Source organism: Felis catus, chromosome E2, assembly GCF_018350175.1.
Source record: "Felis catus isolate Fca126 chromosome E2, F.catus_Fca126_mat1.0, whole genome shotgun sequence".
Taxonomy (NCBI): Eukaryota; Metazoa; Chordata; class Mammalia; order Carnivora; family Felidae; genus Felis; species Felis catus.
In genome coordinates, this window is record NC_058382.1 from 15916099 (window position 1) to 15940430 (window position 24332).

At 37.6% G+C, this 24332-nt stretch overlaps 1 protein-coding gene across 4 annotated transcripts; it reads right to left on the reverse strand.

Annotated features, from left to right (window-relative positions):
- Positions 1-2844: 2844 nt before the first annotated feature.
- On the reverse strand, positions 2845-22755 carry LOC111556200 (zinc finger protein 420-like). Of its 4 annotated transcripts, none has more exons than XM_006941310.4 (5): positions 22616-22755; positions 17025-17107; positions 15166-15292; positions 12502-12597; positions 2845-4719 (listed from the first exon to the last, which is right to left on the reverse strand). In XM_006941310.4, the coding sequence occupies exons 2-5, from the start codon at positions 17031-17033 to the stop codon at positions 3209-3211; spliced, it is 1743 nt and encodes a 580-aa protein (XP_006941372.3). In that variant the 5' UTR covers positions 17034-17107; positions 22616-22755; the 3' UTR covers positions 2845-3208. The 4 variants fall into 4 exon arrangements, with proteins under 4 accessions (XP_006941372.3, XP_011288156.3, XP_044901404.1 ...); XM_011289854.4 differs by having other exon boundaries at positions 12502-12600; XM_045045469.1 differs by lacking the exon at positions 22616-22755 and adding an exon at positions 22500-22610 and having other exon boundaries at positions 12502-12600.
- Positions 22756-24332: the final 1577 nt, after the last annotated feature.

The following is a 24332-nucleotide window of genomic DNA, read 5'->3' on the forward strand; positions in this document are numbered from 1 at the left end:
TTCTTTACCACAGATCTCTAATCATGTTTGGTTGATATAAGCTTTTCATTGTTCAAAGGTAGAGATTCAGTATTCAGTATTTTATTATTTAAGCACAAAAACTTTTTAAAAAGCACTATGAATTCCCCATCTGCATAGTGCTTTTTAAAAAGTACTAATGGTGTGCCTGGGGGCATAATTTTTTAGATGTGTATATCTCTATATTCAATAACCCGACTGAGTCACCCAGGCACCCCACAGTGCTGATTTTAAAAGAAAGATGTTATTTTCTTTTTCTTTAAAAAAATTAAAATTAAAAGTGTCCAGGGGCACCTGGGTGGCTGAGTGGGTTAATTGTCCGACTTCGGCTCAGGTGGTGATCTCATGGCTCATGAGTTTGGGCCCTGTGTCCGTCTCTGTACTGATAGCTCAGAGCCTGGAGCCTGCTTCTGATTCTGTGTCTCAGTCTCTCTCTGCCCTTCCCCCGCTCACGCTTGGTCTCTCTCAAAAATAAACATTAAAAAAAATTTTTTTTAAGTATCCACTATCATCTTGATTTTGATAAATTACATTTTTCCTAGGAACACAATACATTCTCTTAGATTTCTAAATATGCTGGAAAAAACTGAAGCATTAAAAAAAAATTTTTTTTTTAATGTTTTTATTTATTTTCAGAGATAGAGCATGAGCAGGGGAGGGGCAGAGAGAGAGGGAGACACAGAATCTGAAGCAGGCTCCAGGCTCTGAGCTGTCAGCACAGAGCCCGACGCAGGGCTTGAACTCACAGAGTGTGAGATCATGACCTGAGCTGAAGTCGGATGCTTAACTGACTGAGCCACCCAGGCGCCCCTGAAGCATTTTTTTTTTTTTTAAAGAACATGTGGTTAAGAACCAAGGAAATCTGAGTGAAGTATGGACTTGAGTTACTAATAATGTATCAGTTCAGCTCCTGAAAGTTACTGTTTATTTTTTAAATTTATTTATTTATTCATTCATTCATTCTGAGACAGCATGAGCAAGGGAGGGGCAGAGAGGGAGAGAGAGAGAATCCCAAGCAGGCACCACACTGTCAGCATGGAGCTCAATGTGGGCTTGAACTCACGAACTATGAGACAATTATCTGAGCCAAAATCAATAGTCAGAGGCTTAAGCAACTGAGCCACCCAGCATTTTCTTTTAATTTAAAATTCTGTGTTTGGGATTATATCGCCTTTCTTATTAATGATACGATAATGTAATCATTCTTATTTTTATCTTGACCAGATTTATCACAGCCTATCTAATGTTAACATACTAACAGAAAAATTTTAAAGTTAAAAAACATTTTTTCAAGATTCCTGTTCCATTTCTTTTTTTAAAAAAAATTTTTTTTCAACGTTTATTTATTTTTGGGACAGAGAAAGACAGAGCATGAACGGGGGAGGGGCAGAGAGAGAGGGAGACACAGAATCAGAAACAGGCTCCAGGCTCTGAGCCATCAGCCCAGAGCCCGACGCGGGGCTCGAACTCATGGACCGCAAGATCGTGACCTGGCTGAAGTCGGACGCTCAACCGACTGCGCCACCCAGGCGCCCCTCCTGTTCCATTTCTAAATCACTAAACTCTACTTCTAGATGTATTGTTTTTCACAGAAAAAACCCAAAGCTGTTAGAGTACTATCTGATTAATAATCAATAGGCTCTAATAATTTTAGTTTTATTAATTGCTTTCTTATATTGGCTTAGATTTAAGTCATTTTATTTCTAGCTTTGTAAAATTTTTATTCTACAAATTTTTAATTAATTGTTATCTAATTATTTTATCAATTTTGTCAATACCTACTAAGTGGCAAACAATGGGTATGTATGATCTGGGGATAAAGCCGTGAGCAATTTATTAAATTTCCAATGAGTACAATAAAACTGATAACATCCCCAAGTTCTGGCATATAAGCATTTCATTATCATTCCTTTCTGAATAGACCCTAATTTCAATTCTCTGTTTAATTCAGAACTTATACATGAGGATTATCAATTTGCAAAAGGAGGTGATAAAATATTACCATGCAGATGAGTAACTATAAAATGGATTTCTACAATGGAGAGATCTAGCAGTCATTACTATAACCAGGTGTTAACATCCAGCATCATTAAAAGTAGGGAAACTCAACATTATATGTTTCTTAACATTCACAACATTGACTCAAACCTCTTCATTTAACTTTTAATTTACTAGAACGATTAGAGATAGAAGAACAGGATAAATGACCCACAAAGAAATAATTTTAAAAACCCAGAACATGGGACCATTCAGTAAGACAACTTTCTCATACTCTTCAAAAATCCAAGGATGTTATTCTAAAACAGGTACTGGCAAAAATTTTTGTGAAGAACCAGACAGTAAATATTTTAGGCTTTGTCGGCCATATGGCCTCTGCTGCAGGTATTCAGCTGTGCCAGAGGAGTATGAAAGCATCCATAGGTGGTATGTAAACAAATCAATGTCAGTCTTCCAATAAAACTCACGTTTTAAATCCTCATGATTTTCATATTCTACTAGACTTTGTGCAGAAAAAAATACTTAAAACTCAAAAAGGCACAAGTAATTACTTAGGAATAAAGATTTTCTAAGTTCATTACACCCATATTGACTTGGTCTCTTAATAATTCACTAATAGTAATACAAATAATATTAAAAATAGTATCTAATACTTACTGAATAGAGACTATGTTTAAGATAGCTTTCCAAGTTTTCTACATTTCAAAAACAGCACTATAATGCAAGTACTGTTATCACCACTTATAAATGACTCCCACAGGGATAATATCTTGCCCAATGTCATACAGGCTGTAAAGCATCAAATGACAATCACTATGGTTTTTGTTAGGTCAACAGGGGTTTTCTGTGGTATGTGTTTCCTCAAATTTAACAATAATTGATGAGGGCTGGAGAGCTTTTATAAATAAAGCATAAAAAACAAGGGAATATCCACATTCTCTGAATTTTCCTCCAAGATGAATATTCTGATAATCTGTAAATAGAGAAATGCTAGTAAAGTCTTCCCTGTTATATAAAAATACATTATAAATTTATTAATCTAAACATTTGAGTCATAACAAAAATTCCAAACATCATTTACATTTTAAGGAGTTCTCACCAGTATAAATTGCTTAATGCCTTATAAAAACTGAACCATACCTAAAAGTATTCCCATATTCCTTTCATTCACACTGTTTCTCAGTATTATAAATCACTTATGTACTATACATTCTCTACTGCATATATATGCCTTTCCACAGTCCTTATATTCATAAGCCTTCTCTCCAGTATGAATTCTCTGATGTACTTTAAGACTTGACCTAAGCCTAAAGGACTTCTCACATGTGTTACATTCAAAAGGTTTCTCACCACTGTGAATACTCTGGTGTCTAGTAAGTCGCCCATACACACTAAAAGCCTTCCCACATTCCTTACATTCATAGGGTTTCTCACCAGTATGAAATCTCTGATGTACAATTAGTTGATGGCCACTACTAAAAGCCTTCCCACACTCTTTACATTCATGGGGCTTCTCACCAGTATGAATTCTATGATGTACTCTGAGGCTTTCAATATGACTAAAGGCCTTCCAACATTCCTTACATTCATATGGTTTCTCACCTGTATGAATTCTCTCATGCCTAACAAGGTTTGAGGTGCGACTAAAAGCCTTCCCACATTCCTTACATTCATAGGGTTTCTCACCAGTATGAATTCTATGATGCATTCTTAGGCTTCCACCATGAATAAAGGCTTTCCCACATTCTTTACATTTATAGGGTTTCTCACCAGTATGAATTCTCTCATGTTGAATAAGTGCTGAAGCATGACTAAAGGCTTTCCCACATTCATTACATTCATAGGGTTTTATACCAATATGCACTCTCTGATGTGGAATGAGCTGATAAGCACGACTAAATGTCATCCCACATTCCTTACATTCATAGGGCTTCTCCCCAGTATGAATTCTCTCATGTTGAACAAGATTTGAGGCACGACTAAAGGCCTTCCCACATTCTTTACATTCATATGGTTTCTCACCAGTATGAATTCTATGATGTACTCTTAGATCTATACCACGACTAAAGGTCATCCCACACTCATGGCACTCATAGGGTTTTTCACCAGTATGAATTCTGTCATGTTGCACAAGATGAGAGGCTTGATTAAAAGCCTTCCCACATTCCTTACATTCATAGGGTTTCTCACCAGTATGAATTCTCTGATGTATTCTAAGTCTTCCACCCTGACTAAAGGCCTTCCCACATTCATTACATACATAGGCTTTCTCACCAGTATGAACTCTCCCATGTTGAGTAAGATGTGAGGCACGACTAAAGGATTTCCCACATTGTTCACATTCATAGGGTTTCTCACCAGTGTGAATTCTCTGATGAACTCTAAGGTCCATCCTACGACTAGACGTCATTCCACATTGCTCACATTTATAAGGTTTTTCACCAGTATGAATTCTCTGATGTTGCAGAAGGTTGGATGCACGATTAAAGGACTTTCCACACTGCTCACATTCATAGGGTTTCTCACCAGTATGAATTCTCTGATGTACTATAAGGTCTGTATGTCGACTAAAGGCCTTCCCACATTCGTCACATTCATAGGGTTTCTCTCTAGTATGAATTTTCTGACGTAGAGTAAGAGGTGAATGTTTTTTATAAACGTGTACTTTTTCACAGCTGATTATTTCATATTTTGACTCCAAGTCTAAAAGAAATGAGAAAAACATTTTGTTTTCCTGGACATAAATATTTTATAGTAAATTTCTTTAAAAATTAAAAACATTACCTATGAAAGATGAATACTCTAGAGAGTATTCTCCAAAATCAGCTATACAGTTTGCATTATTACTGTCTCCATAACTCATTTATTACGTTACTACAATAATTTAATGTATTCTCTCCAGTATCAGTTTCCGTGTGTGTGTGTGTGTGTGTGTGTGTAAAACATGGCAACTATTTATACCTGATCTTTCTCCAACTATATTTTCCCTTTAAAATACAAATATTGGGGCGCCTGGGCGGCTCAGTCGGTTGGGCGACTGACTTCAGTTCAGGTCATGATCTTGCAGTCTGTGAGTTCAAGCCCCATGTTGGGCTCTGCACTGATAGCTCAGAGCCTGGAGCCTGCTTCAAACTCTGTCTCCGTCTCTCTCTGCCCCTCCCCTGCTCCGTGTCTCTCTCTCAAAAATAAAATAAAAACATTAAAAAAATTAAGAAAAAATAATAAAATACAAATATTGTGGTCATTCCCTCTAATGCACAGCCATGTGTGCATTTCTTTGTTCTCATTTTAAATAAAATAATAAAAGTTCTTGTTTGCTTATTTTCACTGAGCTTTTTCTTATTAGGTACCCATTCTACAAATTTTCCAACTGTTTTATTCCTTCATATCTTTTCTCAGGTCCTTTTCTACAAGTCTGTCAATGAATTTTCAGACAGGGATGAAGTATAAACCCTGCTAAAAGTCTTATGGATTTTGAGCAGTTGGGTATTTTGAGGAAAAGAAGTGAAACTCAACTATAGAGCAAAGAAATCTGGAAAAAGAGTTACAGGAACTATGTGAAAAACATATTTGAACAGACATAGCCTGCAGAATAACAAAAAATATGAAAGGGTATCTTGAAAAAATTTCTATGTGCTGAATGAGTGGGAAGAGACTTGGGGACAAGAAATGCCATCTTATTTTTTTTTTTTTTTAATTATTGTTAAGTCAGCTAACATACAGTGTACTCTTGGCTTCAGGAGTAGATCCTTGTAAGTATAGTATGTACCAAATTCTGAGATAATACAAACACTTTCTCTCCAAAACCAAGTAACAACAGGAATTAGTAACAATACCAGAAAACCAAAACACATTTGATGTGGAAACGGAAGTACCCTCTCCAGAATAAAACTGGGAAAGTATGGAAATAAAAAAACGGAAAGGGTACAATAGAGAAAATAAGTACATACCAGAATTTTAGGCATTCAATTTGAGCACTCAGAGAATTCAAAGATTTAAGTAATTGTTGCTATTAAAATGGAAGAAATAAATGAGTCAAGGAACCAATTCCAAAACTTAGAAAACAAGCAAACTAAAAGAAAGAAAAAATAAATTAAGAGCACAACGTAATGAGTTAGAAAAGTGTAGTAGTAACAAATAAAAAGCTGGTGCTTTAAAAATCAAGAAGTAAACATTAGCCAAACCAATCAAAAAGAAGTAAAAACAAAAAATAAAAAGAAATGATTAAGGGGGAAATGCAAAACTAAAATGAATTTTACTGAAATTTTGAATACTTTGAATACATCACTAATACTTCTGAAATAATGGAATGGATAATTTTGTAGAAAAATTCATCAAAATTCACCAAAAAATCACCTAGAAGGCTTAAACAGACCAATTACAATAGAAGAGAAAAAGTTGTCAAAAGAAATAGTTGTAATGAGTATTCTTTAACTTCTAAATTATCATTTCTAAAAATAATGTCCATTATATGGATCTAGCATGGTTAGATAAAGAAAACAATTTGGAACAGGTCAAAAAAGGTGAACCTAGAAATCTTAGGCAAAAAAGAAATGAAAATGTCAACGACTTACAGAAGTATGACTGGCCAACACTGTGAAAATAGTAGCATAAAAATGATTGTGATAAATATAAACAATATAAAAAGCAACGAGTCCACAATGACACAAGAGAAAATAAATGAAATATAATTTCACTGTTAAATAACTCCTTAATTGAAGAAGTTCTAGTTCCATCACAGTGATGTAAATCCCTTATAGTCATTTCCCTCTCTGACTGATAATCAACTAAAAATGCTTGACAAAATAACAAAATCAAACACATGAAGTCAGTAAATTTGAGTAAACAAAAGACGACAACTGTAGTGGGGTACCTGGGTGGCTCAGTAGAGCATGCTACTCTTGATCTCAGAGTTGTGAGTCCAAGCCCCCGTTGTGTGTGGAGCCTACTTAAAAAAAATTAAATTAAAGGGGTGCCTGGGTGGCTCAGTCGGTTGGGTGTCCGACTTCGGCTCAGGTCATGATCTCGTGGTTTGTGGGTTTGAGCCCCGCATCGGGCTCTGTGCTGACAGCTCAGAGCCTGGAGCCTGCTTCAGATTCTGTGTCTCCCTCTCTCTCCCTGTCCCTCCCCTGTTCGCACTCTCTCTCAATAAGAAATAAACATTAAAAAAATTTTTTTAAATAAAAAATTAAAAAAAAAAGACCTGTAGAGAGGAGTGAAAACCTTAAAAAGTAAACTACATTAGGGTGAGTTTCTTGCTATTTTCTTTTTTCTTTTTATTTTTTAACATTTATTTATTTTTGAGAAAGTGAGACAGAGCACGAGTGGGGGAGGGGCAGAGAGAGGGCATTGGGGGTACACAGACTCCAAAGCAGGCTCCAGGCTCTGAGTTGTCAGCACAGAGCCTGACGCAGGGCTCAAACTCACGGATCACGAGATCATGACCTGAGCCGAAGTTGGCCACCCAACCAACTGGGCCACCCAGGTGCCCCTCTTGCTATTTTCTATATCACAACCTTGCCACAAGGGAGGGGCCCAGTCATACTGGGGCAAAAAAATGGGCTGTAAAAGCCCTGACGTATTTGTTGCTACAATAATCATGGCAGGAGCACCTGGATGGCTCAGTCAGTTAAGGTTCCAACTTCGGCTCAGGTCTTGATCTCCTGGTCTGCTGTCCGTGGGTTCGAACCCCACGTTGGGACCTGTGCTGACAGCTTGGAGCCTAAAGCCTGCTTAGGATTCTGTGTCTCCCTCTCACTAGCCCTCCCCAACTCTCACTCTCTCTCAAAATAACAAACTAATATTTAAAAAAAGAAAAAAAGAATCATGATAAGGAACACTACCAAACTGGAAAGTGAGAGAAGAAAACATTCTGAAAAAGCTTAGCCTAAACCTGAATCACACATGCATGAGGACAAAAACCAGTGTAAGCAAAGCCTCAGAGAATTAAACTACTGCCCACAAACAGGACAGAATATATAGTCTAAGTTTTATTGCTTTGCTAATTTGCTAAAATACAGTAGCAATATCCTACTTACAATAATAAATAGAAGAACCAGGCCAGTCAACAAGGAAACAGAGGGCTTGAACAACACTCTAAACAAACTGAACCTAACATACGTGTATATTCTGTACACAATGGCAGAATACACATTCTTTTCAAGTACACGTGGTACATTCTCCAAGATACACCACATTAGACCCAAATCAACTATCAACAAAATTTAAAAGATTGAAATGAGAGTGTCTTTTCTGATCACAAAGGAACAAAATTACAAATAACAGAAGGAAAAGTAGAAAATACACAAACACGTGGAAATAGCACACACTTAAATTAGCAATAGAAAAGAAATTACACGGGAAATTAGAAAGTATCTGAAGATAAATGGAAATGAAAACAATATAGTGAACCTTATAGGATGCAGCAAACCCTGTGGTTTTCAGTCTGTCACCACTGGGTATGATGTTAGCTGTGGACTAACACAGATGGCCTTTATTTTGGTGAGGTAGTTTCCTTCTATTCCTGGTTTCTCAAGTGTTTGTCATGAAAAATTTATTTTGTTAAATTCTTTTTCTGTATCAATTGAGATAACCCTGTGTTTTTCCCCCTTCATTCTGTTAATGTGGTGTATTGCATGCTTGATTTTTATATATGGCATCATCCTTGCATTCCAGAAAAAAACTCCATTTTCATATGCTGTTGCATTCAGTTTGCTAGTATTTTTGTTGAGAACTTTTGCCTCACTTAATATGCATCAGGAACATTGATCTATGGGTTTCTCTTCTTGCACTGGATTTGTCTGGCTTTGATATTAGGGTAATGCTACCCTCATAGAGAAAATTTGGGAATGTTTCTTCTTCCTCTTCAAATTTTTGGAAGAGTTTGAGGGGAAGTGGTGTTAATTCTTTAACAGGGTTATTTTTTTCTTTCCAAATTTTTAAGTTATTTACCATACAGTATTCTATTCTTAAATGTAGAATTATTCAACATATGTACACAACACCTGGTGCTCATCACAAGTGCCCTCCTTAGTACCCATCACCTTTCTAACTTATTCCTGCCCCACATCCCCTCTGGTAATCATCACTTTGTTTTCTATAGTTAAGATTCTGTTTCTTGATTTTCCTCTCTTCCTCCCACGCCACCCATTTGTTTGTTTTGTTTCTTAAATTCCACTTATGAGTGAAATCATACAGTATTTGTCTTTCTCTGACTTATTTTGCTTGGCATAATACTCTCCAGCTCCATCCATGTCACTGCAAATGGCAAGATTTTTTTTTAATGTTTATTTATTTTTGAAAGAGCACAAGCAGGGGAGGGGCAGAGAGAGGGGAACAGAAGGTCTGAAGCGGGCTCCATGCTGACAGGCTGGCAGCAGCAAGCCTGATGCGGAGCTCAAACTCATGAACCATGAGATCATGACCCGACCTGAGCCAAAGTCAGACACTTAATTGATTGAGCCACCTAGGTGCCCCTCATTCTTTTTTATGGCTGAGTAATACTCGTGCGTGCGTGCGTGTGTGCGTGTGTGTACACCACATCTTTATTCATTCATCAGTCAATGGACATTTGGGTTCTTTCCATAATTTGGCTATTGTTGATAATGCTGCTATAAACATTGGAGTGCATGTATCCCTTTGACTTAGTATTGTATCCTTTGGGTAAATATGTAGTAGTTCAATTGCAGGATCTAGGATAGTTCTATTTTTAACCTTTTGAGGAACCTCTATACTATCTTCCACAGTGGCTGGGCCAGTTTGCATTCCCACAGTGTAAGAGGGTTTCCCTTTCTCTACATCCTAACACGTTTCCTGTGTTAATTTTAGCCACTCTGATAGGTGTGAGATGATATCTCATTGTTGTTGTTTTATTTGTATTTCCCTGATTATGAGTGATACTGACCATCTTTTCACATGTCTGTTTATTTTCGATTACTAATTCAATCTCTGTACAAGTCTGTTTAGATTTCTATTTCTTCATGATTCTGTATTGGTAGACTGTATGTCTTCAGGATTTCCTTAGGTTACCCAGTTTGTGGGCATACAATTGTTCATAGTCCCTTCTTTCATTTCTGATTTTAGTTGAGTCCCCTCCTTAGTCAATCTAGCTAACATTTTCTCACTATGGTTGATTATTTTGAAGAACCAACTCTTGGTTTCATTGATTTTTTCCTATTATTTTTCTATTCTCTGTTTACCTCTGCTCTACTCTTTATTATTTTCTTTCTTTTGCTATCTTTGGGTTTAGTTCGTTCTTTTTTACCTAGTTCCTTGAGGTATGAAGTTAGGTTTTTAATTTGAGAATTTTCTAATTTTTTTGTTTGTTTTAAAGTTTACTTACTTATTTGGGGGGAAGGGGCAGAGAGAAAGAGAAAGAATCCCAAGCAGCTGCCAGCATAGACCCGACATAGGGCTCGATCTCATGAACCATGATCTGAACTGAAATCCAGAGTCAGACACCTAACCAACTGAGCCACCCAGGCGCCCCAAGAATTTTCTTTCTAATGCAAGCTATAAATTTCCTTTTTAGTACTGCTTTCAACGCATCCCGTAAGTTTTGGTGTGTAATAAGTTTTGAAACTAGAAAATATGAATTCCACTTTCTCAATTTTCAAGATTTTCTGACTATTCTAAATCCCTTGCATATTCACATGAATGTTATGATCAGGATGTCAGTTTCTACAAATAAGCTGATAGGATTTGGGGTAGTAATGCCATTTTAACAATATATTTTAAAAATTTTAATGTTTATTTATTTTTAAGGGAGAGACAGAGTGCAAGCAGGAGAGGGGCAGAGAGAGATGGAGACAGAAACTAAAGCAGGCTCCAGGCTCTGAACCGTCAGCACAGAGGCCGACCCGGGGCTTGAACTCACGAGCCATAAGATCATGACCTGAGCTGAAGTTGGATGCTTAACCGACTAAGCCACCCAGGCACCCTGCCATTTTAACAATATTAAGTATTCTGATTTTTAAAAAATGTTATATGAAATGAAAAAAACATAAATCGGAATTAGAAAAACTGAGAAATGAAATGATAGAGCTCAGGAATACAGCAGAGATAAAGAAAAAATGATTTCAGAATGATTTCAGAACCTATAAAGAAAAAAACTCCCAGTAGATTAATATTAGGATAAAACTTTTTAAAATAAAAATTAAGAAAGGAGAGGGGCGCCTGGGTGGCTCCGTCGGTTGAGCATCCGACTTCGGCTCAGGTCACGATCTCATGGTCCGTGAGTTCGAGCCCCGCATCGGGCTCTGGGCTGATGGCTCAGAGCCTGGAGCCTGCTTCCCATTCTGTGTCTCCCTCTCTCTCTGACCCTCCCCGTTCATGCTCTGTCTCTCTCTGTCTCAAAAATAAATAAACGTTAAAAAAAAAAAAAAATTAAGAAAGGAGAGCCTGGGTGGCTTAGCTGGTTAAGGGGATGACTTCAGCTCAGGTCATGATCTCACGTTCAAGCCCCACATCGGGCTCTGTGCTGAGTCAGAGCCTAGAGCTGCTTCAGATTCTGTGTCTCCTTCTCTCTCTGCCCCTCCCCTGCTTGTGCTCTCTCTCTCTCTCAAAAACAAATGTTAAAAAAAAATGTTTTTTAATATATTAAAAAAATAAAAATTAAGAAATACATAAAAAGTAAATGAGAGAAAGTGGAAAATCATTTAATGTTTATTTTATCTAGATTTCTAAGTCTCATAATTAGTAAGGTTTGATTTTTGAACATTGAAGATAACAAAAAATTTAATCAAATCATATCTTTAGAAATAATCTTAAAAACAACTATAATTTTTCTTAATGAATCACAACACAACATGATATGATCCCCCATAACATACTGACTTTGTTTTGTTAGTCACTATTCAATAACTCTGATCTACCTGCTGCTCATGAACAAACAACAGTCATATTCTCTTTCAGGCCTTTGCATTTGTCTACTCTTCTTGGAATGCTCTTCCTCTTATACTCAAATGGCCTGGGCCTTACCATCCACATCCTACCTCCTCAGAAAAGCATTCCTGACCATCTTACCTTAATTTGTCTTGTCCTTAGTTTCCTTGACACTGTATTTCACTATGTGATGTTATGTACCTACTTATTTGTTTATAGGTTTATTTTATGTCTTCCCTAATACACTATAAATTGAATTTCATTAGCCAGATATAGGAATGCATTTATCTTTAGGCAGTGAAGCCGTATATATAAGTCCAACTGCACAAGAGGATCTGGAGAGCAGTTGAGTCCAAAATACAGACAAAATGGTGTATGAGGAAGAAGGACAGTGCCCATTACTGAATTGGGAGGGAAATATGACAAGAGTAACAAAGGGAGTGGTTAAGGGGGTAAAGATGAAATTCACTGGGTAGCTAGCTCATGCAGAGCATAGATTTCTTCCCTAGATCACAAGTATGTTCTCCAACATGGAGTTTTCCAAGGTCTCTCCTCAACCACTTAGCTTTTACCTACACAGATATATTCCTTGCTCATACTTACCTGTACACCATCTTTTTGTGTCCTCCCTCACAACCATCCAGGGCTCTTTTCTTTGCTCCAATAATGTGATCACATCTGGCTTAGAAATGGAATGTTCTGCTTACAAAGAAAAAAAATGCACATGATATAGAACAAAACATTGCTTAGTTAAAATTATAGTAATAGCGGTGCCTGGGTGGCTCAGTCGGTTAAGCATCCAACTTCGGCTCAAGTCATGATCTCATGGTTTGTGGGTTTCAGCCCCACATCAGGCTCTGTGCTGACAGCTTGGAGCCTGGAGCCTGCTTCAGTTTCTGTGTCTCCCTCTCCTACTGTCCCTCCCCACATATGCTCTCTCTCAAAAATAGTATTTAAAAAAAAGAGATGCTTAAAAAATTATAATAATAAACTAAAGGTCAAAATGATGTTGAATAAGATTTTTGAGAAGAGAGGGTAAAGGAACTAAAGAACAAGAAATCAGGTATAATAAGTTTTGTTTTGTTTTTTAACATATACTCATAAATCCTCTTTTTCTTGAGAGAATGCATAATACCATAGTTTACAATACAGAATCTGGAGCTTTAGTTCAGTTCCCATCTTTGCTACCTTCCACCTATGTCTGGCCTTGGGAAAGTCACTTAAACCCAGTGCCTTAGTATCCTCACTTGTAAAATGGGAATAGGGCTGTCAGGAGGATCAAACAAGTTGATACATATGTGTAAAACGCTCAGAGTGTTGCTGATTACATACTAAGAACAATGTTAGCTATTAATATTTTACCGATATTGCTGTTTTTCAAAGAGTACACAAGAAGGGCTCTCTGCAGGATATTCTTTCCATTTTAAATGTAATGTTCACAGATTACAACTTTCAACCACAAAACAGAAAGAATTTTTTATGAAATAGAGTGTGTATGCCTCAGTTTTCAACGAATTCCATTTATCTAATGCACCACTATTTTGATTGTAGAGCTCTTGGGGTGCATGGGTGACTCTAAGCATCTGACTTCGGCTCAAGTCATGATCTCATGGTTTGTGGGTTCAAGCCCTGGTTGGGTTCCGGGATGACAGTGCAGAGCCTGCTTGGGATTCTCTCTCTCTCCCTCTCTCTCTCTGCCCCTCCCCAACTCACACTTTCTCTCTCTCTCTCTCTCAAAATAAATAAAATAAACTTAAAAAAAATTGTAGAGGCCCTTTTAGGGCAATGAGAGCAATTCAGGACCCTGTGTCAAGCTGATTTCCCTGCAAGTGGGTAATAAAATGTAATCTCTATAGACATTCTGAGCATAAATAAATAGGAAAACTGAATCATTTAACAATGGTTATAATAATAAATGCCAGAGAATTCTAAACAAGATCCTCTTCATAAAGAAAAAGAGGTCACTGCAAAGGAGGTAGGAGTATCACTGGACAGAGAAGATGAAGACGCTGTAGGGGCCAAGGGCAGACCATCCCGAAACATGCTACTTTGGCATACTGATTATTTTAAAAGTTAAATGCAAGGCTCCTGCAGCTAGTTGAACATATGACTCTTGATTTCGGCTCAGATCATGATCCCAGGGTCATGAGATGCAGATGTGTCAGGCTCCAGGTTGAACATGGAGCCTGTTCAAGTTTCTCTCTCTCCCTCCCTCCCCCCCACTTTCTCCCTCTGCCCTCTCTCCTGCTTGCATGCATGCTCTCAGTCTCAAAAATAAAATAATAATAAAATTTTAAAAAGGGTAAATGTAGGGGCGCCTAGCTGGCTCAGTTAGAGCATGTGACTCTTAATCTCAGGGATGAATTCAAGTCCCACACTGGGTATGGAGTCTACAAAAAAAAAAAAAGTTAAATGCAAAAATAACACTATGATCCATACTTAGTCTCCAGAAAGCAAGAAATAAATCTCCTAATGGAAGGTACCCTCTCTGTATCAGAAGATAAAAAGACATCCTTATAACAGATATAGGGAATTCAGACCTGACAAGGCTATTATTAACAACCCTTGTTACTTTTTTTTTTTTAATATTTATTTATTTTTGAGAGAAAGAGAGTACGAGCAGCAGAGGGGCAGAGAGAGAGAGACAGAGGGAGAGAATATCTGAAGCAGGCTCTGTACAGCACAGAGCCTGACGTGGGGCTTGAACTTATGAACTGTGAGATCATGACCTGAGCTGAAGTCAGAAGCTTAACCCACTGAGTTACCCAGGTGCCCTGACAACCAAATACTTTTTACTAATTTACTACCCCAGCCCAAATTCAGTTTAGAATTCCTTACTAATTGAAACTCTGAACATAAGTTTTCTTTGTCCTGTCAATTCTTCACAGGTTTGTCGTCTCTTTCTCTAAAAAGTGTAAAAATTGACTACTTTCATCATTTCTTCAAGTCTCAGTTTCATTTTTGAGACTCTGTGTACACATAATTAAACTCTGGTTTTTTCTCCTGTTAATCTGTCTCACATAAATTTAATTCTTAGACTAGCTAAGCATAAAGGAAAATTCTTCCTCCCCAACAATGTTTAATGGAGCTACAATTTCCAACCTGACAAAACTCAAATCATTTATTTCTTTGCAAAAAAAAAAAAATAATAATAATGATAACAACAAAGAAATGTATCTAGTTTCCTAAAAGCAACCCTGAAAGTCATAGTGGGAAAAAATGCCTATTTCTAAATTATCTTAAATTACTAGAGGCTGATGAACATACCCAATGAGACCAAGTTATCATAGTTCTCCATCATCACATCCCGGTACAAGTTCTTCTGAACAGAGTCAAGATATTCCCACTCCTGCTGAGAGAAGTGTATGGCCACATCCCCGAATGTCACAGATCTCTGAAACGGCAAACCCATGTATTAGTGGGGAGATTAGAGGAATATTTTGAAGATGGAAGGAGAAGTACTATATTGCAGAAAGAAAGCAACATAGCAAATATGTAGGTTAAAAATATATAATACAGGAGGGGACTGAAGCAGAATATATACATATTTTTGAAGAAGCCTGCTGGAATAGACCAAATTTCCTGGCATATTCTTAAATATCTGAATCATTTGAGAATAGATAAAAATAATAATCATTGACTATTAAATCAAATAGTGAATACAAGCATAATGTTTTTTTATCTGTCACATAAATTCTCAGTAAACATGAGTTGAAGAAAATTTTTGCTTTTTAGAGAAAATTTAATCAAATATTTTTCAAAATGTAGTATGAAGTCTCAATTTTAGAAAACAGACTTTGTATAAAATTAAGAATTCCCTCAAGTATTAAATTTTCATAGATCTTACCACAAATATTCTCTCTTGTTTTGACAAACCCATGTACTTTCTGGCACATGACATAATTCAGGGACATACTGGATTTAATCATTTATACAGGTAGGATGTATTACATTTGTAAGGTCTTCCCCAATTCTGTGATTCTATGTTCACCTACTACTTATGACATATAGTTTCCTCATTGCCATCTACCATCCGTCACTGAACAGCTAGCTTAGCTGAGTATGGTAGGCAGCCTCCATTTACGTTACCAGTGATCATCATCTAGTATTTATGCCCTTGTGTACTCTCCTTCACGTGTGTGGGCTGAGCTGAGTGACTTGCTTTTAATAAATAGAATATGACTGAAGTGACAAAATGTTATTTCTGATAGATTCCATATTGCTTGCCCTCTTTGGATGTCTCACTTGCTCAACTAAGTGTGGCCTCCAGGCAATAGCCCATGAGCAACTGGATCCTGTCAAAACCCACTTGAGTGAGCTTGGGAGCAGATACACCAATGTTAGCCTTAAGATGACTTCAGCCCTGACCAACACCTTGATAGCCTTGTAAGAGATCCAGACAGGAGAGTCCAGCAAAGCCATGTCCAGATTTCTGAACCACTGAAACTGTGAGATAAATGTTTACTGCTTTGAGCTGCTAAGTGTTGGGGTAATTTGTTACATAGCTAATAGATAACTAACACATTGAGTTAAGAATACTTAAGAAGGATGAATTATGCAGATGTCACCTAAATTTAGTATGTCTCATCCAACAACAGAAGAGTCTTCATATTTATTTCTAGAGATTTCCTGCCAAGGTCTATGACCAAATTTGCAAATCACAATCATATACCAATTCAAACAAATTATGAGATTTTACTCTATACTGAGATTTAAGTCCTTTGATACCAAATTTCTATCCTATCTACCTGGAAATCCCAAATCTGGAAAATTTCAAAGTTTTCTCATGGATGGTCAAATACAACCATTATTTCCATTTGACCACACTATCGTGCAACCTCACATAACACAAACCTGTACCTCAAAAGGCATATCTCCTTTACTATTCCATTACTGCCCTTGATAAAAGAATGAACACTTAAGACATGTTGAATAACTCTGCAGTAATAACATGAACACTGGTTAGTTTAGAACAGGTCGCATGGAAAGGATGCTGGGTAATTTAGCATCACATTTCACCAGAACAAAAGATGGGTAAAAGGTTATTGGTGAGGCCTTTTCTTGGTAGTAAACTCTAGAAAATGTAATGACCCTAAAAAAGGTCAAGGAAGGAAACATCAACTTACATGGGCCATGGTTTTAGGCCTACAAGAGTGGATCAGTCTTCAGGGTTCCTCTAACAGAATAGCACAGATCCAGAAAGCCAGAGCTGGGAAAAGAGAAAGATCTTAAGACCAGTTTTGCTTTAGTGTTCCCAACAGGACATAAACTAATGTTAGGATCTCCCACTCCAAGTTCCAAATCTACTTTCCAACACACACAATCTGGGTAGATTGGGATTATAGACAAGGTCATTTCCTTCCCCAAATCCCAGGGGTCTCTGATGAACAAAGTCAAGAACAGAAGCATATGTGCATTAAAGTCAGATGTGCACTTATCAGCAGTTCTTTGGCCACTGCATCACTCTGGCGAGGCAGATGCAGACCTAAGAGTGGGCAGTGCAGTCTTGCTCTGAGCAGATCCTCTTCCTTCTATTCTCATCTTCTAAGCCCTATATCATCTTAATGAGAACCTCTTTAGGAAGTGGGTAAAGTTGGTTAAGACACTGGAGATGGAAAGTCAGTGTTCTGTACTCTAAGTCTAGAAAATCTTACCAGTTAAATAAATGACAAACCATCACTGTATTACAATACCAAGTAGACATCAAATGTGAAGTTGGGTAAAATATTTAAGGATATGAGAAAATATTCCAGATATACTGTCCAGAATAATTAGATTGGGGTGCCTGGGTGGCTTAGTCAGGTGAGCGTCTGACTTCAGCTCAGGTCATGATCTCACAGTCTGTGAGATCTCAGTCTTGTGAGTTCAAGCCCCGCGTAGGGCTCTGTGCTGACAGCTTGGGGCCTGGAGCCTGCTTCGGATTCTGTGTCTCCCTCTCTTTCTGCCCTACCCCCACGCATACTCGATCTCTCAAATTAATAAACGAACATTAAAAAAAATTTTTTTAAACAGAATAATTAGATTGGCCAATATAATTATTTTTTTAAATATATGAATACGTCAATCAGTGTAGAGAAAAAGTGATAAATTAAAATCAGTAGATTAAAAAATCTGGAAGGTTATAAAACATTTTAACAGTGTTTATCTTTTTATTTTGATCTTGTTTTTTATTTTTTAATTAAAAAATGTTTAATGTTTGTTTTTGAGACAGAACATTAGCAGGGAGGAGGGGCAGAGAGAGAAGGAGACACAGAAGCCAAAGCAGGCTCCAGGCTCTGAGCTGTCAGCACAGAGCCTGACACAAGGCTTGAACTCATAAACCAGGAGATCATGATCTGAAGTTGAACGGTTAACCAACTGAACCACCCAGGCACCCCTTGTTTTTTTTTTTTTTAAAGCTTACTTCATAATTACTGTAACAATGACCACAGGTTAACTTGAAAGACAGGTGTATTTTTCCTTTACTTGTTAACAGGAAGATATCCAAAAAGAAAATCAAAAAAAATAATTTGTTATCTAAATTTAGACTGTTTTACTGAACAGCTTATCTTTTGTCTGCTTCCTTTGGATCTCACTATTTAAACTCATGTTATCGTTTCTTCTCAGGCATGAGGGAGTTCTGTCTAGAAGATATAGGAACCCGTCTCTGTGTAATCTCTTGTATGAATTGATGATCTCAATACAGCTTTATTTCAGGTCTTCTTGACAGAAGGGTTTATTTGGTTTATAAACCTGTCAGCTAAGCCATCATATCCCCCAGACAGCTGCTGCTTTGTGATATCCTATTAGTTTTACTGTGCATCTAACAAAATTAGAAGGAAAATGGTGACTATAAAAGTCATAGCACAAAATCCACTTATTACCATAGATATTTCATAGAATCTGTATATTTTGTTTATATCCTGACTGTTGCTGTAGATAGACTGGTGTGTCTTCCTGTGAATTCACAAGGCAGGTCACCTAAATCTAGCTAGTGGTCTTCACCACACACTGCCTTACAATTATTTCTATTCAGATTTTACCTCATTTTAGATAATAAGCATTTTAAAAGAAGCAGCTATGTCTTTCCAATGATTACCCCAAATCCTACAATTTCTAGGTCTTAATATCAGACTTAATAAAAGTCTGATTTTACCATAAAATTCCATTTCTAGGAAATTTTTTAAGGAAATAACTATAGCAGCATGTAAGGCATGGTGCATCAAAGAATAATTTTTGATAACCAAAAATTAAAAACATAACTATCTCATAGAAGGCAACAGGTTAAACATATTATGGTCTGCAATATGGTGACATACTGTGGCTTCATTAATAATCCATATGAAATAATGGAAAACAATATTAAGTCAGTGAAGAAGGCAGGTTTTAAAAGGTTTGCGTAATGTAGCTGATATCCTGTTGAAATTAAGAACACAAGCTCTGTTGTCAGATTTTAGGAATTGAAAATGAGCTTTAAGCTGTCAGAGTTAATAATACCTCAGTGCCTCTGTTGATTACAAAATCAGCAAAGAAAAGTTAAGAATATTACCTACTACAGGGGTGCCTTGGTGGCTCAATCAGTTAAATGTCTGACTTTGGCTCAGGTCATGATCTCACAGTTCGAGTCCGGCATTCGAGTCCCAACTGTACTGACAGCTCGGGGCCTGAAGCCGGCTTCAGATTCTGTGTGTGTCTCTCTCTCTGTCCCTCCTCCTGCACATGCTCTGTTTCTCTCTCTCAAAAGTAAATAAACTTAAAAATATATATAAAAAAATGTTTAAAAAAGAATATTACCTACTACCTATGACTGTTCTGAAGAATAACAAAGCAATCCATATTAACACTAAAAAGTATAACAAGATGGCTAATGTAATTATCAATCACTACTAAAGATCAAAGTCATTATATTACCCTTAATCCATTATTATACATGGAAGTTAGTTCTGCTGCATCATGTTATTCTCATAGAAAATTTGTGCTTCTTGGGCTTTCTCTTTACTTTTAAAAAATTTCAGTTCCTATCTTTGAGAAAAAATAATTCTTCTTAATAAAATCATGAGTAACATAAGAGAGACAGAGAGATTACCAGGCAGGAAAAGACAGTATGTTTCTTTCCTCACTCCCTAGCTGCTATATAAACACACACAGGTGTGGTTTATGATGCTGAATGGAGTTTTTCTTGCTCTCTCTAGCTATTAGGGAGTGATAAAGAGTATATATTATTATATATATATATATCTATAATCGGAATGTGATAAAATGCAATCATAACAAATGAGTGAATCTTATTCTGCATAATAGGGGGATTTATATTACAATCTTTATTTTCTGTTATAATAACTACCTTTGGAAATATTATTTGTACTTGCCAGACACTAAATTAGAATTTAGTGCTATTTTCTCTGTAAGTAACCTTAAATCTCTAAATTATTATGATCAGCACAGGCATTTTGACTTGCTCTATCTCCGACCTGGACCAGTTCATCCCTCCTTAGGGAACATGGTGGTCTCCCACTCCTGGGAGGTCACCATACTGATGCTGAAGTTACTGCACAAACCCTATGGGCATGACGCACTACAGGACAGAACTACTGGGCTGAAGTGATCTTCCTAGCTCAGCCTCCAAAGTACCTGGGACTATAGGCACGCACAACTGTGTCCAGCACTAAATTATTAATTATGAAAGTATGCATTATTTAGTAATTTGGTGCTACAAGATTTTCAGTAACATTTGTCATATCTAAAAGGTGAAAATTTAATGTTATTCAAACAAGGAGATCCCTGGCATTTCCTCCTCCCTAACAGAGGTAAAAGGAAACCCATGATTGGGCTAGATTTGTTTTTCAAACTAAGAGTAGGACTCTGCGTCTTTTGTTTCACCAATTATGTTTTGTCAAAACAAAGCCACACAGAAATGTTCACACATAATAAATTGGAAACACATACACCAAAATATTAAAAGTGATTATTTCTAGGCAGTAAGATTAAGGGTATTCTTATTTTCTTAAATTTCTTAGGACATTAATTTCTTTTGCAGTAATTCTGCATTTATTCTATCATCATAAATACGACATAAAGATATCAGAAAGTATTTAAAATATTTTAAGTCACTGTTATGACAGATGCTATATTTACATCGTTAAAAAAAATCTGTACATATGAGGCCAGCTGTGAAAAAAGTGATTGAAACAACCACCATTTACCTGTTCTTAAATATCCTGTAGCTGTACTACACTGATATAATCAGATATATTTCACTATAAAGATTTTTCCATTAACAGAAGGGAAATAGGCTTTGCAGATTAATAAGACTATGTATGTAAAGTAGGCAGGAAAGTTGAGTACGGAGAAGTTGTCCAATAAATATGACTACATACCTTCCATTATTCTCTGAATAACCAATTAAAATGTCATTTTGGATACAATCTTCCCAAAAGGGTTTTACAAAATTCTATTTAATTTTATTTTAATTATAATTTAATTCTAATTTCAATTTCATTCTATTTTAATTTTAATTCTATTTTAAAATTTTCTTGAATACTATTATCCACAACTATGAAGATGGTTTAATTACTTAAATCTTTCTTTATAATGACTAATTCTTTTTTTTTTTTTTAATTTTTTTTTTCAACGTTTATTTATTTTTGGGACAGAGAGAGACAGAGCATGAACGGGGGAGGGCCAGAGAGAGAGGGAGACACAGAATCGGAAACAGGCTCCAGGCTCTGAGCCATCAGCCCAGAGCCTGACGCGGGGCTCGAACTCACAGACCGCGAGATCGTGACCTGGCTGAAGTCGGACGCTTAACCAACTGCGCCACCCAGGCGCCCCTATAATGACTAATTCTTATAAACAGAAATTGTATTATCTGCATAATACTGTCTCACTGATGTCATGTGCTTTCTTAACCACTCCCATTCTCTTGATCAATCTCTTGATCAAATCTCTTGATTTGTGCAAAATCGTCACAAGGTATAACAAAATTGTTCTTTTTGATTCTAAATAAAACCAGGTCTAAACCTTTTGAATCATGAGAATGAAAGTTTCCAAATATATGCAGCAATTATCTACAGAATTTCAGGGAGCTGTGGTTCCCTCGACACCCATAGATACAAAGGACGCCTGGTTAAGAACTCCTGTTCTCGGACACTTGAATTCTGGCTCAGTCTCTTGTAAACACACGTCACAATAAATTTCACGTTTTCGTTGCTTAACTACAAACACCTGAAGGGGAATAATCAGAGTCACCACCATGCTGAGCATTTCTCTTCTACTCTCCATGGCTACACCTGCCGTAACCTCATACAGATAAACAATAAAGCAAGAGCGTCCACAGCTGGTTCTTGCCTATAAGGCTCAGAGAATGCGGACATTCTCAAACATGTAAACGAACCCCGGAGAACTCCCAGGAAGGACAGTCCCAGGAAGCAGCCGCAAAACTAGAGCCACGGTGTGTGAGAGACACTCACCACAGAGCCACCACAACCCAAGCTCACACGAAGGACACGCATCCTTACGTCTCCGTCACACGAGGGCACCCACACACCTCTCCTGGCCTTACCCTAGTCTGCACCCCCAGCTCCGCCTCCCACATAGACACACTCGCTTCCCGTCTTTCTCACAGGGATACAAGCACCCTCCTCTGCTGCTCAAGCACCCACAAGCCTGAGCCCCGGGAAGACTCAGCCCGCGCTCCCGGCTCCCGTGTTCACAGCGCCTCCCGCGATCCCACTCTCACCGCCGCTCCCCGTCCACGTGGGCTCTACGCTACGTCTGCACAGCCTTTTCCGTCGCGACTCACGCCGACTTCTTCCTCAGACGGGGCCGCTCACGCGCGGCACGCAACAAGGGACATGCAAAGGAGCCCCGTGTCCAAGTTACCACACCGACTGTGGGAGCCGGAGAGCAGGGTCATTAAAAGTCCCGAAGTAAAGCGGTCCGCCCCCCGCCCGAGCCCCGGAGACTTCTGGGAACGGCCGCGCGGCCCGGGCGTGCGCAGGCGCAGATCACTGAACTGCTGGGGCCCCGGACCTGAGGTTGAGGGCGTGTTCTGCGCTGGTCCTGGCGGGGAGAGGGCGAGTCCCCGATGGTCCTGTACCAGGGAGTTCTGAGAAAGGGTGTGCGGAGCTCTTCCCTTCCGAGGCCTTAGGCCTGTGTGTGAGGATCCGCTTTGTAGAATCGGCGACGTGGCCCTGAGGACCGTGGCGTGCTTGCATGGGTGTGAACATCTGAACGTGGGTTCATAGTCTAGCCAAACTGTGTGTACGTGTGTGTGTATACGTGTATGCATGCTCAGGTGTGTATCTCTTTACTAAAACCTCATTACACCTGAAATGTCACAGGTACTATTATGTTTCCATTTTAGAATTGAAGCTTCTGAGATAAAAGGAGGTTACATACTGTGTACACGTTATACAGTTTAGTGGCAAAGTTTTGTTTCCAGGTGAGATAACGTGGATAATGTGAGACTGTACTGTATAATGCCTTTTCTTTGTAGGGAAAGAGAGAGTGAACTTGGGTCCTTTTAAAGACTATCCAGAAAAAAATACTTTATTCACGTTTCACAATATTGTGCCCACCAGAAACGGACTTTTGTGACAGGGAATTTTTTCATCCCTTTCTGTTGTGTTGTGAATGATGTCGGCTTGACCGTAAAGAAGCCCATAGGTGAACTAACATCTTTAACTTGTGTTCCTGGTCATGAGATCCCATTGAAAAATATTTTCCGTCTCAGACAGACGGACAATAAGATAAATTTGGGCTACAGACTTCAAAAATCTAGAAAGAAGGCGCTATCATAAGAATCAGGGTTGTGTCCATATGTATTTAGAATCATAAGTTTACCAAATGGGAAATATAAAGTTAGTCAAAGGATGCCCAAATTTTATCACTATTACATATTTGAAATATATGTGTAGCAATTCAAAAGGTATTAACACGTTTAAAAAGGTAAGCAACCTTTATTTATCTCAGTCATACGGTAGCTCACGTTAGAGTCTCCAACGTTTTGATTTTGTTGGTGTGTATCCTTCCGGGGAAGTTATTTTCACATACAAATACTCACATTTACTATAAAATGTATATATGTATATATGTGTATATACATATATACACACACACAAACACATATACATAATTTCAAGTACATTTATATGTTATATGCATATACGTTTGTATTTTTCTTCACACAAATGTGTTTCCAAATCAGTACATAGTGTCATAATTTCCAACAGTTGCCTAAGGGTGCAAAGTATGGCTACACCCTAATTTAAGAAACAAGTCTTCTAAGTATTTTAAAGAATTTCCTTTGTTAAAAGCAATACTCTAATCAGTATTCCTACATATACATCAGTTTGCTTATTTTTAGGTTGATATGTAAATTAAATTCTCAAAAGTGGGTTATGTAAATTTTGACTTGTGATGTTGACAAATTTCTCCTTAACATGACTGTACCA